Source organism: Myotis davidii, unplaced genomic scaffold (assembly GCF_000327345.1).
Source record: "Myotis davidii unplaced genomic scaffold, ASM32734v1 scaffold187, whole genome shotgun sequence".
NCBI classification, from domain to species: domain Eukaryota; kingdom Metazoa; phylum Chordata; class Mammalia; order Chiroptera; family Vespertilionidae; genus Myotis; species Myotis davidii.
In genome coordinates this window covers 3,725,500-3,739,161 of record NW_006383018.1, presented here as the reverse complement: position 1 = coordinate 3,739,161, position 13,662 = coordinate 3,725,500, and the positions used below count along the sequence as shown (strand labels likewise).

General features: G+C 36.5%; 1 protein-coding gene across 1 annotated transcript in view; it reads left to right on the top strand.

Annotated features, from left to right (window-relative positions):
• PEX1 (peroxisomal biogenesis factor 1) overlaps positions 1–13,662 on the top strand; it is a 51,090-nt gene that overhangs the window by 600 nt on the left and 36,828 nt on the right. Inside the window, exons 2-11 of the mRNA XM_006779263.2 lie at positions 4,183–4,326; positions 5,139–5,222; positions 5,415–5,529; positions 5,613–6,379; positions 7,742–7,861; positions 9,190–9,313; positions 9,544–9,647; positions 10,505–10,587; positions 11,726–11,858; positions 12,629–12,704. Coding sequence (XP_006779326.1) covers positions 4,183–4,326; positions 5,139–5,222; positions 5,415–5,529; positions 5,613–6,379; positions 7,742–7,861; positions 9,190–9,313; positions 9,544–9,647; positions 10,505–10,587; positions 11,726–11,858; positions 12,629–12,704 — 1,750 coding nt within the window. The remainder of the gene's footprint in view (positions 1–4,182; positions 4,327–5,138; positions 5,223–5,414; positions 5,530–5,612; positions 6,380–7,741; positions 7,862–9,189; positions 9,314–9,543; positions 9,648–10,504; positions 10,588–11,725; positions 11,859–12,628; positions 12,705–13,662) is intronic.

Genomic DNA, 13,662 nt, shown 5'->3' with positions numbered 1-13,662 from the left:
GGCTGCTTTCCCGGCGCCGCTGAGCAGGCCAGATCGAGGACCCGTCGAGGGCAGGGCCGGGGCGGAGGGGTTGCCCGTCTGGTGCAACCCGAGTTTAAGTTCACTGGCCTTATTCCAGCGCCTTTCAGTCGGTGAAACTGGGCTAATACTTTATGCTCTGTTTTTGCGTTCACATACTACTCCAGGTTGGAAAGCTCTTGAGAAGTCGTTTCTTTTGTTGTTTGTTTTTTAAAAACCTTTTCCCGCCTGAGGTTTCCAGGTGCCTGCGCGGCTGTGGTGCGGACCCAGCGGGAGGGCGGGAGGCTTGGTTTGTTTGCTGCGTCCGGAGGTTGTGGTTATGCCGCCTGGGACGCGTGTCCTTAACGGTATTTGAACCACGGCTGTCACTTGCCTTTTTAGAGGTTGTGGTTGTGATTCGTGGCTCTGACCACTGGCCGAGACACCGCGTCCTACTTTCATAACTGAAAACGGGCACCTGGCCTACGAGTTGGCGTGTTTATGGGGCGAAAGGCTGGTAGATGGGCAAGCTTGCCTTCCTGGTTCCAGAAGGTGCGGCAATCAGACGAGTATGGCAATGGAGCCAGTGGTACTCTTGTGCTGGTGGAGGGTCTTGCTTTTAATTTGTAAAAGCTGCCAACATCTGCGAGGCGCAATTAAGCGAAGCCCAATAGAAGGAGATACACCTGTATTTGAAATCCTTGCAAACCCTGGATGTGTGGTAGCCGCCACTGGCTAATCCATGCAGGAAATGTGTTGCGATTTTGCAATAATTTCAAAAATAATTTCCACCTAAGCTTCTTCTCGGCATCTATTTTTCTAGAATAGCAATTTTCAACCCATATACCGCAAGAATTTTTAAAACATGCAATACCTAACTATGAAGGCAGGGACACTGACCTGTTTTCCCTTAAGATTGTCAAGTTAAAAGATGACAACAGCCAACACAACAATAGCCATCCAGTGTGGATGAATCAAAATCATATCTATTTTTTTGGCACATCAGCAAAAATTATATTTTTTGGTGTGCTGCAGAATTTTAGTAATTAGTTTATGTGTACGATGAGATGAAAAAGGCTGAAAATCTCAGTTCTAGATTATCCCCCCCACCCAATCTTCAAAGCATAGCAATTTTGGCAGATGCTTCCGTTATTTCTTTTCCCATAAAGCAGGCGATCTTTTGGCCCTGACAAGCTTCATTCCTGGCTGGAGACTAGTCACTATTGCCAAATCCTGCCCTGTGCTCTGTCAGCTTTGACGATTTTCAGCCTTCCAGTCCCCACCTGCGTTTAAAATAACAGACCCCCTCCACCTAATGAGATTATAGGACTGCTCTCTTATAGTAACTAATAATTTGATCCCAGTGTGAATGCTGTCATGGGCACTATTGGCATTTGACGCTGGATAATTTGTTGTGGGGTTCTGTCCTGGGTATTGGAAGATACTTAGCAGCATCGCTGGCCTCTGTCCATTAGGGGCCAGTGGTACTCCTCCTCCCAGTGATGACAAACAAAAGTATCTCCAGACATTGCCATATGTCTCCTAGGGGACAAAATCACCCCCAGTTGAGAACAACTGCTTTAACTCAGTTTTCTGTATTCTGGGCTCAGTACTTGCTGTGATTGATGAAATAGGGGAGAGAATTTATCTCCACACTGAATACAAACAAATGAGCCTAAGTCACCTTCCGGAAGTGGCCAGGTACAGATCTGTCCTTTCTTTTGTGTTAGCCAGAAATAACCTGGCTGATCCTAAGGCATTGCAACCAATGGTTTCACCTGGAGGTTTGGCCAAAAGCAGGCAGGCAATGGTGTGTTGATTAGATTAAACTGGAAAAGGGGCTCCTTTCTCTCCAGCCTGTCCTTTTTTTCCCTCTACTGAGTGCCCAGGGGCTCTGTAGTCCAAGTGAAAAACTTTTGACATAAAAATGACCATTATTAGTCTGCAAAGTTTACCAAATTCAGCTGAACATATATAGGATGACTTTATATGGCTGGTTACTACATTTTGACCAAATGAATAATTGAAGTATTTTTCCTGTTCAATAAAATTGAGTTCCCCCTTTCCAGTGCGTTGATGGGTTTCTCCTTTTTGATATTTCAGGGCATATTTTATTTTTTTCAAATATATTTTTATTGATTTCAGAGAGGACGGGAGAGGAAGAGAAAGATAGAAACATCAATGATGAGAGAGAATCATTGATTGGCTGCCTCCTGCACGCCCCCCCACTGGGGATCAAGCCCACAACCCTTGACCGGAATGGAACCTGGGACCTTTCAATCTGAAGGCCAAAGCTCTATCCACTGAGCCAAATCGGCTTGGGCTCAGGGAATGTTTTATATTTCCTCATTTAGCAGCTTTGGTTTTATTTATTTAAATCCTCACCCGAGGATATTTTTTCTATTGATTTTCAGAGTGGAAGTGGGAGAGACACACACAATGATTGGTTGCTTCCTGCACCCCATGCAGGGGTGGAACCCAAAACTAAGATACATGCCCCTGACTGGGAATCAAACCCGGGACCCTTCAGTCCATGGGCCGAAGCTCTAACCACTGAGATAAACCAGCCAGGGCAGCATCTCTGGCTTTAAAAGTTACATTTAAATACAGGAATTGATCTGGGCTATTTCTCACTGACTGATGAAATCCCATGGAAAGCATCTGGGATTGGTCAACTTCGCTCTTGTAACCTCAGCTTCTACAGTTACAACTGATAGAGTAACTTAGGGCTTTTGACTCCAAATCTAGGGCTCTTTCTATATGACCACACTGTACTCAGTAGAAAGATTTTTGTCAGCCAGAACACTGGGACTGTCCTGTGAAGAATTGTGAGAAAAATTACACAACTAAGTGATACACAATGATTTTTTAAATAGAGAACAGCTGCTTTAACTCACTCTGTCCTTTGAAATTTGTTCTGTTTAAAGAAACAATAAGCAGCCTATAACCAGTTTTGAAATAGTAAAAAATATATATCAATGGATTTATTATTTAATAAATTTAGTGGATTTATTTTGATGCAAGTAAATGAATTTAATAATACTAAAACTTCCTGATATGTTAAGTGTCAGCTATGCATGAAATTCTTTCGTTTTATTAAAACATGATCTATGTAAAAATGCTTATGATAAAATGTTAAGGGGGCGGAAAGGATACTAAATCATGACTATAATATACAACTGTGTAAAAAACTGTTACCAAGGGGAAGGAGGGTCAGGAAGGATGAAGAGGGCAAAGGGGGTCAAATATGTGATGACTAAAGGAAACTAGACTTTGGGTGGTGAGTACACGATGGGGTATTAAAGATGTGTGATAAAGTTGTACAGCTGAAATTAATATAATTTATTAACCCTTGTTACCACAATACATGTGCTTAGAAAGGAGGATTAGCCCGAGTTAGAATTGTTCGCGCGATTGTCTTTTTGTGAAGGAAATATCAATAATTACTGTTTCTCCTTCCATGTTTATATATTTTCTAAGGTTTCTATGATGGGTTTATAATTCTTTAATCATAGAAAACATTGTTTTAATCCTTAGTCACAAACTTACATATTTTATGTAAATACTCTTAATGAGAATAAATGTTGTTATTTTTTAATTTATAAATGTTTCCATAGTTCTAGAACTTTAAAAATTTTATTTAAGAAGCTGCATAATGTAAAATTTCTGGAAGTGTACATAAGAAGCTATTAACAGTAATTACCTCTGGGGACAGGGACCTGCCCTTACATGTTACGCTTTTGTACTTTTACCATGTGCATTTACTCTTCTAATAAATAAATAGTTATATTTTTAATAATCATGATATGTTACTGACTCATACTTTACTAAAATAGTAAATGTGTAGCTTATTTAATAATCTCCATATTGATAGACACTTTTAAGCCAATCCTAAATTGTTATATATCTCAAGGCTATATAAGTTCATTGGCTACCTATTGCTATTTTGAATTTATAATGCCATCATAGAAATGTAAGTGTATGCTTTCACCCATAGTATCATCAGTGTTGGGTGTTGAAAATGATTACAGTGTTTGGATACTATGATAGAGGTGGATAACAGAGAACAGTCAACTATCTGTATAACTTTTTTTGTTTGTAGTTTTACCATTTATGTGAATCCAGAAAAGCATGTAAAAACTTTCAAAACCCTTCTCCCCCATTTTTAATTTCTTGAATAAATAGAATCAAGCTATCGAAGTAGCATGGGGTCACCAGCCTGCATTCTTGAGCTGGGTGGAAGGCAGGCATTTTAGTGATCAAGGTGAAAATGTGGCTGAAATTAACAGACAAGTTGGTCAGAAACTTGGACTCTCAAATGGGGAACAGGTAAGCACAAAATGTGATGACAACGACTTTCTTCTAATATCACATAATATAGCGATGGAAATAAAATGTAAAGTTTAGATTTTTTTTTAAACGAGGAGAGATGACAACTTGTATTCTACTATAATTAGTCAATCGATCAGCTGCCTCCTGAACACCCCCCACTGGAGATGTGCCCGCAACCAAGGCACATGCCCCTGACCGGAATCGAACCTGGGACCCCTAAGTCCGCAGGCCGACGCTCTATCCACTGAGCCAAACCGGTTTCGGCTACAGTGTACTCTATTTTAAAGTCACTATCTTGTAGTCTACTGTGCTCTCTAGTTGATTTTGTATTCTATTTTACTCTCCAGGTTCCCTAATTTTGTTTTTGTGCAGTTATTTTTGCTTTATAAAATGAATAGTTGCAAATGGTATTTATATACTGGATCAGGTCACGACTTGATGACACTGTTGTTTCTTCTTGCATTTTTTTAACTTACATTAATTTTTAAAAAGTGCTTTTTATTTTAGTTTTTAAAAGATGTGTTGAACTAGGATGTATTTTCCTTTTTGCTATAATTTATTATGAAATAATTTTTCCTAAAATGCTGAGTATATCAAGGCCTGGCTAAAATAAGTATTAATATTGGTCAAGTGAAGGACTACACACACACACACACACACACACACACACACACACACACACTCACACACTCACACTCACATACTCACACACTCTCTCTCTCTCTATTACATACCTAAAGGGAGAACTTATTTTTCAGGGATAAAAAAATGTGTTTTAAAAGTAGTTTTATATTTTTAATCTTTTCCAGGTGTTTCTCAAGCCATGTTCCCACGTGGTGTCTTGTCAACAAGTTGAGGTGGAACCTCTCTCAGCAGATGATTGGGAGATACTGGTAAAGAATATAAAATAAGAACTATTCTAGTTTAATATTAAGCTACTTCACAATATCTGTGTCTTTAGATTTCTCTGAGCTTCATCCTATATTCTGAGTTGGTTTGAGTTATAGGAATGACTTGAGATTTTCCTACTAGATATGGAGTAGACAAAATGTAAAGTGAGTTGATCTTTTTGTTGTTGGTTCTAGGAACTGCATGCTGCTTCTCTGGAACAGCATCTTCTAGATCAAATTCGAATAGTTTTTCCAAAAGCCATTTTTCCTGTTTGGGTTGATCAACAAACTTACATATTTATCCAAATTGGTAGGTGCCATCATACTGTACGACACAATATTGAGTCCAAAGCAGAGGTGAACATGCACTAATGAGCTTTATTTTCTATGCAGTTGCACTCATACCAGCTGCTACTTACGGAAGGTTGGAGAATGACACCAGACTCCTCATTCAGCCAAAGACCCGCCAAGCCAAAGAGAGTACATTTTCAAAAGCAGATAATACACGTGAAACATTTCACAATTATGGAAGAGATCATAAAGGATTGGCAAAAGAACTCCAAACCAAGCAACTTCAGTCAAATACTAGAAGAGTCACTGGGTGTAATGAAACAGATCCCGAGGATACAATGGACTCACCATCAGTCCCAAGCTTATGGTCTATGATAGGAAGCATCTTTTCTTTTGGGTCTGAGAAGAAACAAGAGACCTACTGGGGTGTAACTGAAATCAATGCATTCAAAAATATGCAGTCACATGTTGTTCCTCTAGGAAATATTTTCAGAGTGTGCAAATCTCAGCCTCCCAGCATATGCAACGCATCAGCAACGTCTGTGTTTCACAAACACTCTGCCATTCATGTATTTCCATGGGACCAAGAATATTTTGATGCAGAGCCCAGCTTTACTGTGACCTATGGAAACCTAGTTCAACTGCTTTCTCCAAAGCAACAGCAAAGTAAAACAAAGCAAAATGTCCTGTCACCTGAAAAAGAGAAGCAGGCGTCAGAACCATTAGATCAAAAACAAGTTAGCCCAGACCATAGTGAAGTAGCGGGTAAGACCTGTGTGCTAAAGGTAGTCTGGAATGGACTTGAGGAATTGAAGAATGCTATAAAATACACCAAAAATGTAGAAGCTCTTCATCTTGGGAAAGTTTGGGTTAGTATAAATTTTATAATTAGGGAGGAAATAATTATATGTTGTTTGAACTTCCCCAAATTATGAATTAGAATGATGTTTTATATATTAATTGAAAACCAGTATAATAAAAAGTATCTAAAATCCCTGCAGGGACACATTCTGATTGTAGGGTGAAGTCCTTGTTTGGGTAATGATTGTGTATTTTCTGCCTAAGTAAACGTTGACAGTAAAATCTTAGGCACAGGCCCAGAGAGGTCAAAATTACTTGCCAGGGATTAAAGAGCTAGTAAGTAGAACCAGGAGTCAAACCCAGGCAGGGTGACTCTAGAGTTCATGCTTAGATTGGGTTGCCCTATAAAGCCTTACATCTGTAATACCTGCAAATGTTTGTTTCTAAGTTCTTAAAAGCAAAGAAAGAATTTGTTATGTATTGGGGGGAATGCCCAGTGTAAGGAGAGGCCCATGGCTGCCTCTGACAGCACCTGGATTGGAATGTACCCAGAAGCTGCTTACTTTGTTGGTATCGACTCTTTCACTTGTGTGTGACAGGAGAGAAAGTAGACAGAGCAGCTAGTGTCCCACCCTCTCTTCCTGGCCTCAAATATGAATGCTGCACTTATGTGAAATGAGTCACGAGCCCCATTTATTTGAACCTAATTTTGAACCATTATTGTAAAGTAAAACTTTATGGTGAAAAAGGGGAGAAATTATTAAGATAGTGAAGAAAAGTAGGAAGGGGTGGGGGCTTCCATTGTAGATTTCTTTTACTCTCACAGTGGAACCTATGATCATTATGCAGGCAACTTACAAAATTTTAATCTCTGATCTACATCATTTTCTAAAGCGCTGGACCATTGCCTCATTATTTTCTGTTAGCTCGAAACTCAGTTTAGAGACCCCACTGCATTGTCCAAGGCTGAACTTGTTATGACTTATCACCTTCATTAATGGTTCTGCCATGAAGTGTGAATACCCTCTTATTTCCTTGAAATCGTGTGATGAGAACGGGGTGAAGGAGTGATGATGGTAAAGTCTTGGGGACCACAGAAGAGAGCAGTGAGGAGTGTGTACTTCGCACCCTATTTTAAAGCTTGGGAGCCATGGCCAATAAGAATGCAAGTAGTTGCCATCAGGTATTCAAACAGGCTTGACTTGATAGGTCGACATTGAGCACGTTCTGAAGAGGTTGTTGAAAGAAATGTAGGAGGAAATTGAAATGTTTGTGATATAACAATACCTGAATATCTGTTTATACTATGAATCATGATAATATATAATTTCACCTGAATTCATAAAAGTTAATATGAATATCTATGCTATGGAATATTTTTTAATCAAGCATTAAACATAATTATATTTTTGTTTATTTTATAATTTCAGATTCCAGATGACCTGAGAAAGAGACTAAATATAGAAATGCATGCAGTAGTCAGGATAACTCCAGTGGAAATGATCCCTAAAATCCCAAGATCTCTAAAATTACAACCTAGAGAAAACTTAGTAAGTTAAAATTTATATGTTACTAGTATATCACAATTGTTTTAGATGTATTGTAAAATTTCTAGTTGCTGCCCTAACTGGTTTGGCTCAGTGGATAGAGCGTCAGCCTGCGAACTCAAGGGTCCCAGGTTCAATTCCGGTCAAGGGCATGTACCTTGGTTGCGGGCACATCCCCAGTAGGGAGTGTGCAGGAGGCAGCTGATCGATGTTTCTCTCTCGTCGATGTTTCTGACTCTCTATCCCTCTCCCTTCCTCTCTGTAAAAAAATCAATAAAATATATTAAAAAAATTTTTTCTAGTTGTTTTAACTAAAGAATAATAATGCAGTACTCCTTTTTGTTAAAAGGGCAAATAAATCCCCCACCCTTTATCATAGTAAAATAGGTGTAACATAAAAATGCTGTTTTATCATTTTTAGGTGTACAGTTCAGTGGCATTCCATTCATAATGTTGTGCAGCCATCATCACTATCTATTTCAAAAACTTTTCCATCACCCAAACAGAAACTCTGTGCTCATTAAGCAGTAACTCCCTACCCTCATATCCCCCAGATCCTAGTACCTCTCATCTATAGTCTCTGTGAATTTGCTTATTTTAGATATGTCATATAAATGGAATCACATAATATTTATCCTTTGTGTCTGGCTTATTTTACTTACATGTTTTCAAGGTTCATCCATGTTGTAGCATATATCGAACTTGATCCCTTTTTATGGCTAAATTGTATATATATATATATATATATCACATTTGGTTTATTCATTGAGCAGGTTTTTTTGTTTTGTTTTTTTGTGTTTTGTTTTATCCATTGATCTTTTGGTGGATACTTAGATTGTTTCCACCTTTTTGGCTATTGTGAATAATGCTATGAATGTTGGTGTACAAGCATCTGTTTGAGTCCCTGCTTTCAATTCTTTTGGTATATATCTAGGAATTGAATTGCTAGATCATGTGTAATTCTGTGAGTAACTTTCTGAGAAACAAAGAGTCTTTAATAAATAGTACACTTATATATGTTGTGCCAATACAAATATGATCAGTTTTGGCTTTTAAAAAGTTGACATTTTTGCCACATTTATGTAATTTAAAACACTTTCTCCCATGTTGTTTTAGTATTAATCTTTCAGCCTCAAAGAGTGCTAGACTGTTTTACTTTTCTACTCTGTTAATTCTTTAGAAACTGGTGTCTGCCGGTAGAATGTGAACATCTTCCTGGTTTTGTTTGGTAAGGTGTACATTTTATTAGCAAGATAAGGTGTAAAAAGAAGGATGTTAAGGTTAAGGTCAGCTATTAGTATAATTTATTACTTTTCTTTTCTTTTTTTCAGCCTAAAGACATAAGTGAAGAAAACATAAAAACTGTGTTCTCTTCATGGCTACAGCAGTCTACTACAACCACACTTCCTTTGATAATATCAGAGGAAGACTATATTAAGCTGGAAATTAAAGATGGTGTGTAAATTTGTTATTTTGATATTTTTCCTATTGAAGAAGTCATAAAATTTTTTCATTGTTTTCCCAACTTGTGACACGTGTGAACAGGAAACATAACAGTGGTAATTAAACAGATTTTACATACCAAAGAATGCCTCTAGTTATATATAGATAAATTTGATATTTAAAATCTTATAGTGTTTCATCTCAGCTTCAGTACTATACATTTATTACTTTCTTTTCCATAGGATTGAAGGAGTTTTCTCTGAATATAGTTCATTCTTGGGAAAAAGAAAAAGAAAAGAATATTTTTCTGTTGAGTACTAATCTGCTGCAGAAGATCACAATACAAGTAATTACAACCTATTGAACATTCAATGAAATGATATGAGTTTGTAACTCCTTGCATGCTAAAGTGTATTAGAAGCGCAAATGATAAAATAAGGAATAACTTGATTTAAAATATTTTATTCTATAATCTCTTTAACTTACCTAATAAATTGTTGATTTATCCTAAATTTAAAATCAATTCCTCAGCATAGTTTAATTTCAGGAGTAGAGTTGATGGTGTTAACTGGTAAATGATTTAAAATTCTTCCTGTATTTGAAACAAAGGAAAACTTAGCTTTAGTGGTTTGAGTTTTAAAATTCAGATTTTTACTTGCAGTTTTGCTGCACAATTCATATTATCATGGCGATTCGTAAATTCTCAGCTCTTTACAAATATCACTTTTCTTCCAGAAGTATTTTTAAAGTGGTTATTTTAGACTGTTATGTTTTAGTTAGGATACTTGCTGTCGTCATTGCAAAATTGAAGATGCTGAAGTCATTTAGAATTTCAGTGGTTTGGAAGTAGACACCGTTTCTCTACTTTTAAAATTTAATTGAAGGAATATGATTTAGAGACAATACAAATAAATGTAAGAATTGTGAAAAGATTATATGACACAAATCAAATTTGCAAATAAAGATAGGTCTATAAAATGCATGAAGGAGTAACATTCTTTACTGCTTGTTGATCATAAATATTTGTGTTCCTTGGATGAGTAAATTATTGTTGTCAAGGCTATTTTAAATAATGATCTTGCATGCACACTATATCTTCTCTCTCTGGTGTAACAATCAGCAATTCAGTTTTCTGGGACCCAAGAAAAACAGGCGAAAGATACAGCTTTGAAATGTAAAACTGATTTTTCCTTGCTACTATAGGTCCTTCTAGATCCTATGCTAAAAGAAGAAAACAGTGAGGAAATTGACTTTATTCTTCCTTTTTTAAAGCTGAACTGCTTGGGGTAAGAAGTTATGGCCAAACTAGCATGTTTAGAGGCATGTTCAACATTATATCTAGCAGGGTTTTTATGTGTTAGTATTAAAGTAGATGTTAATGTCATTGAATAATCTTACTAATGCATTAGTAGGTATTTTTTCAAGGATTATTTCTGTTTTCACACCTAGCTTAGTAATTTGCCTTGTCTTCTTAGATAAAGTCTGAAGCTTATTAGAAATTTTTCTTTGAGATTTGATTGTGAGAAGAAAGCAACTAGATTTGACCTGGTTTTATGTATGCTAGAATAAAACAATAATTCTTAGAGCTAATAAATTTATTGTGAAAGTTAAATTTGAAAACGTTAGTTGAATGTTTAAAAATATTTCAAATTAAGTTATTCCTTTAGTATCTTAATAATGTATTAATTGGGAGTATTTGTGTTTTCTTCAACTTTTAGACAAATCTGAAAGAACCTCTTAATTTTTTAAATCACTTATACAGTATGAAATCACATATAAACATTACCTCTTAGAATTCTTCACAGAGGGTTTTTTAGTAGAGGTAATAGTAGTGATTTGATTTCCTTTAATAGTATAGTCTGTAAATGTTTTATTAAAATAATTAAACCATAAAGTAATAATATTTAAATATAGCATGATATTCATGTATAAAGGAAAATTTCTTTAGTTCAGTCTCTAATTTAGGAATTTCTGATATTATCAGAAGTAAATTGGCAGTCAGAGACAGGAAGTAGGTTGAAGTTTATGTTTTGTAATCTACAGATCAAAGCTGGATTTCAAAGGCAGTTTTTAAGAGGAAATAAGTCTTCAAGTATCCTATACCATTTCAAAAGCACCCATTTGTGATTATGTTGATTACCAAACTGAAAATCATTTTGAGGGAGTTATTTGTATATGTTAAGACAGATTCCTTAAGGAGTCCTATTTGGACAAACTTAGTTTTGCACATGTTTGAAAGTAAAAAACTAGTTTTAAAGCTGCACCTCAGATTTGGCATTAATTTAATATACTTTCAAGTAAAGAAGAGCAAGATGTTCCTCTTTTAAAAATCATTATCCTAGGAAGGAAAGTTTTGTAATTTTTTATAGCTAGATTTTATTCTGCTTCTGTGCTTTATCATGCAACAATTTACATATTTTGCAGAGGAGTGAATTCCTTAGGTGTATCCTCCATGGAGCACATCACTCATAGTCTCCTGGGACGCCCTTTGTCTCGGCAGCTAATGTCCCTTGTGGCTGGACTTAGGAATGGAGCCGTTTTACTCACAGGAGGAAAGGTATGAGGTTAAAATATGCTCATTTTCATTAATAACTTTTAATTCCTCTCTGAGTTCTGACCATCCGTTATATAGGGTTACTAGAGGACCGGTGCACACGGATTTATGCACTGGTGGGGTCCCTTGGCTGGCCTGTGGGGACTGGGCCGAAACCAGCTCTCTGACATCCTCTGAGGGTGCTGGATTATAAGGGGCACAGGTCAGGCTGAGGGACCCCACTGGTGCACGATCAGGGCTGGGGAGAGACTGCGGGAGGGCTCCAGGGCATGTCTGGCCTGTCTCACCCAGTCCCGATCTGCCAGACCCCAGCAGCAAGCTAACCTACTGGTCAAAGCGTCTGCCCCCTGGTGGTCAGTGTGCATCTTAGCGACTGGTGAAACGGTTGGACACTTAGCATATTAAGCTTTTATTATATAGGATTAATACAAGATATGGAAAGCATTCATTCATTCAATATTTTTGAGGGCCTATTAATAGATATTGGAAAGTGGTGATGAATAAGGTATCTAAGTTCATGAGAGATATTAGCCTATAATTTTCTGTTTTCGTACAGAATATTTCTTTGTCTGGTTTTGCTGTCAGGGTAATAAAGAATTGAGAGGTGTTTTCCTACCATTCTATTTTCTGGAAGAGGTTATATGAAATTGGTGTTCATTGTTCTTTAAATTGTAAAAACTCCAATAAAACCATCTGGACCTGGAGATTTTCTTATTGTCAACTTTTTAATTGTAAATTCAATTTTCCTTATTTGTCTATTTTTATCTTGGCAGACATTTGGTAGTTTGTCGTTTTTGAGGAATTGTTCTATTCTAAGTTGTCGAATTTATGAGTATGAAATTGTTCTCAGTATTGTCTTGTCCTCTTAATGACTGTGGAATCTGCTGTGAAGTCCTGTTTTCTGGTATTGGTGCTTTGTGTCTTCTCTCTTTTTAAACCTTGTCAATCTTGTTAGAGGGTCCCTGACCTTTTAAAGGGCTTATAGTTTATTTTCTACTAAAAGTATTGTCACCAGGGGTATAGTTTGTTCTTTGTGAGTCTTTATGCTTTTTTGCAGTTCAAAATTTTAAGGCTTTTAAAATTTCTGTTCACTTTTAACTCTAGTATAACCTTTTTTCCTATTACTAGCCCAGCTGCTTTCTTCTGATTTTTGTACAAAATATAGCAACTACTCCAGTAATCTACGTTTCTAACTCAGGAAACTAGAAAAGAAGAATAAATGAAATTCAGTGTAAGCAGAAGAAAATAAATAATAATTAGAGCAGAAATCAATGAATTGAAAACAGGAAATCAATAGAGAAAATATATGAAAGAAAAATACCTGGTTCTCTGAAAAGACCAATGAAATTGATAAGCCTCTAGCCAAGCTAAGAAAAAATAAAAAGAGAGATGATTTAATGTATAGCACGGTGATAATAGTTAACAGTACTGTATTATATACCTAAAAGTTGCTAAGAGAGTAGATCTTAAATGTTATCACCACAAAAAAGAAATGGTAATTACATGAGATGATGGAGGCATTAATTAACCCTAATGGGGTAGTCAGTTCCCAGTAAGTATACTAAATCATCATGTTGTATAACTTACCAAAAGTTATATGGCAATTATAGCTCAATAAAACTGGAAAAAGAAGAGAAAAAAGTATTTTGAATTTATCATAAGAACAAGAAAAGGCCATGATAAAATTTGCATTATTTAAGTTGAAGTGGCACACACAGAAAACAATGTGCACAAATTGTAAATCAAATGGATTGTTACAAAGTAAACCTCCTGTGTAATAGCCTAATAAAAAAATAGCAAACATACA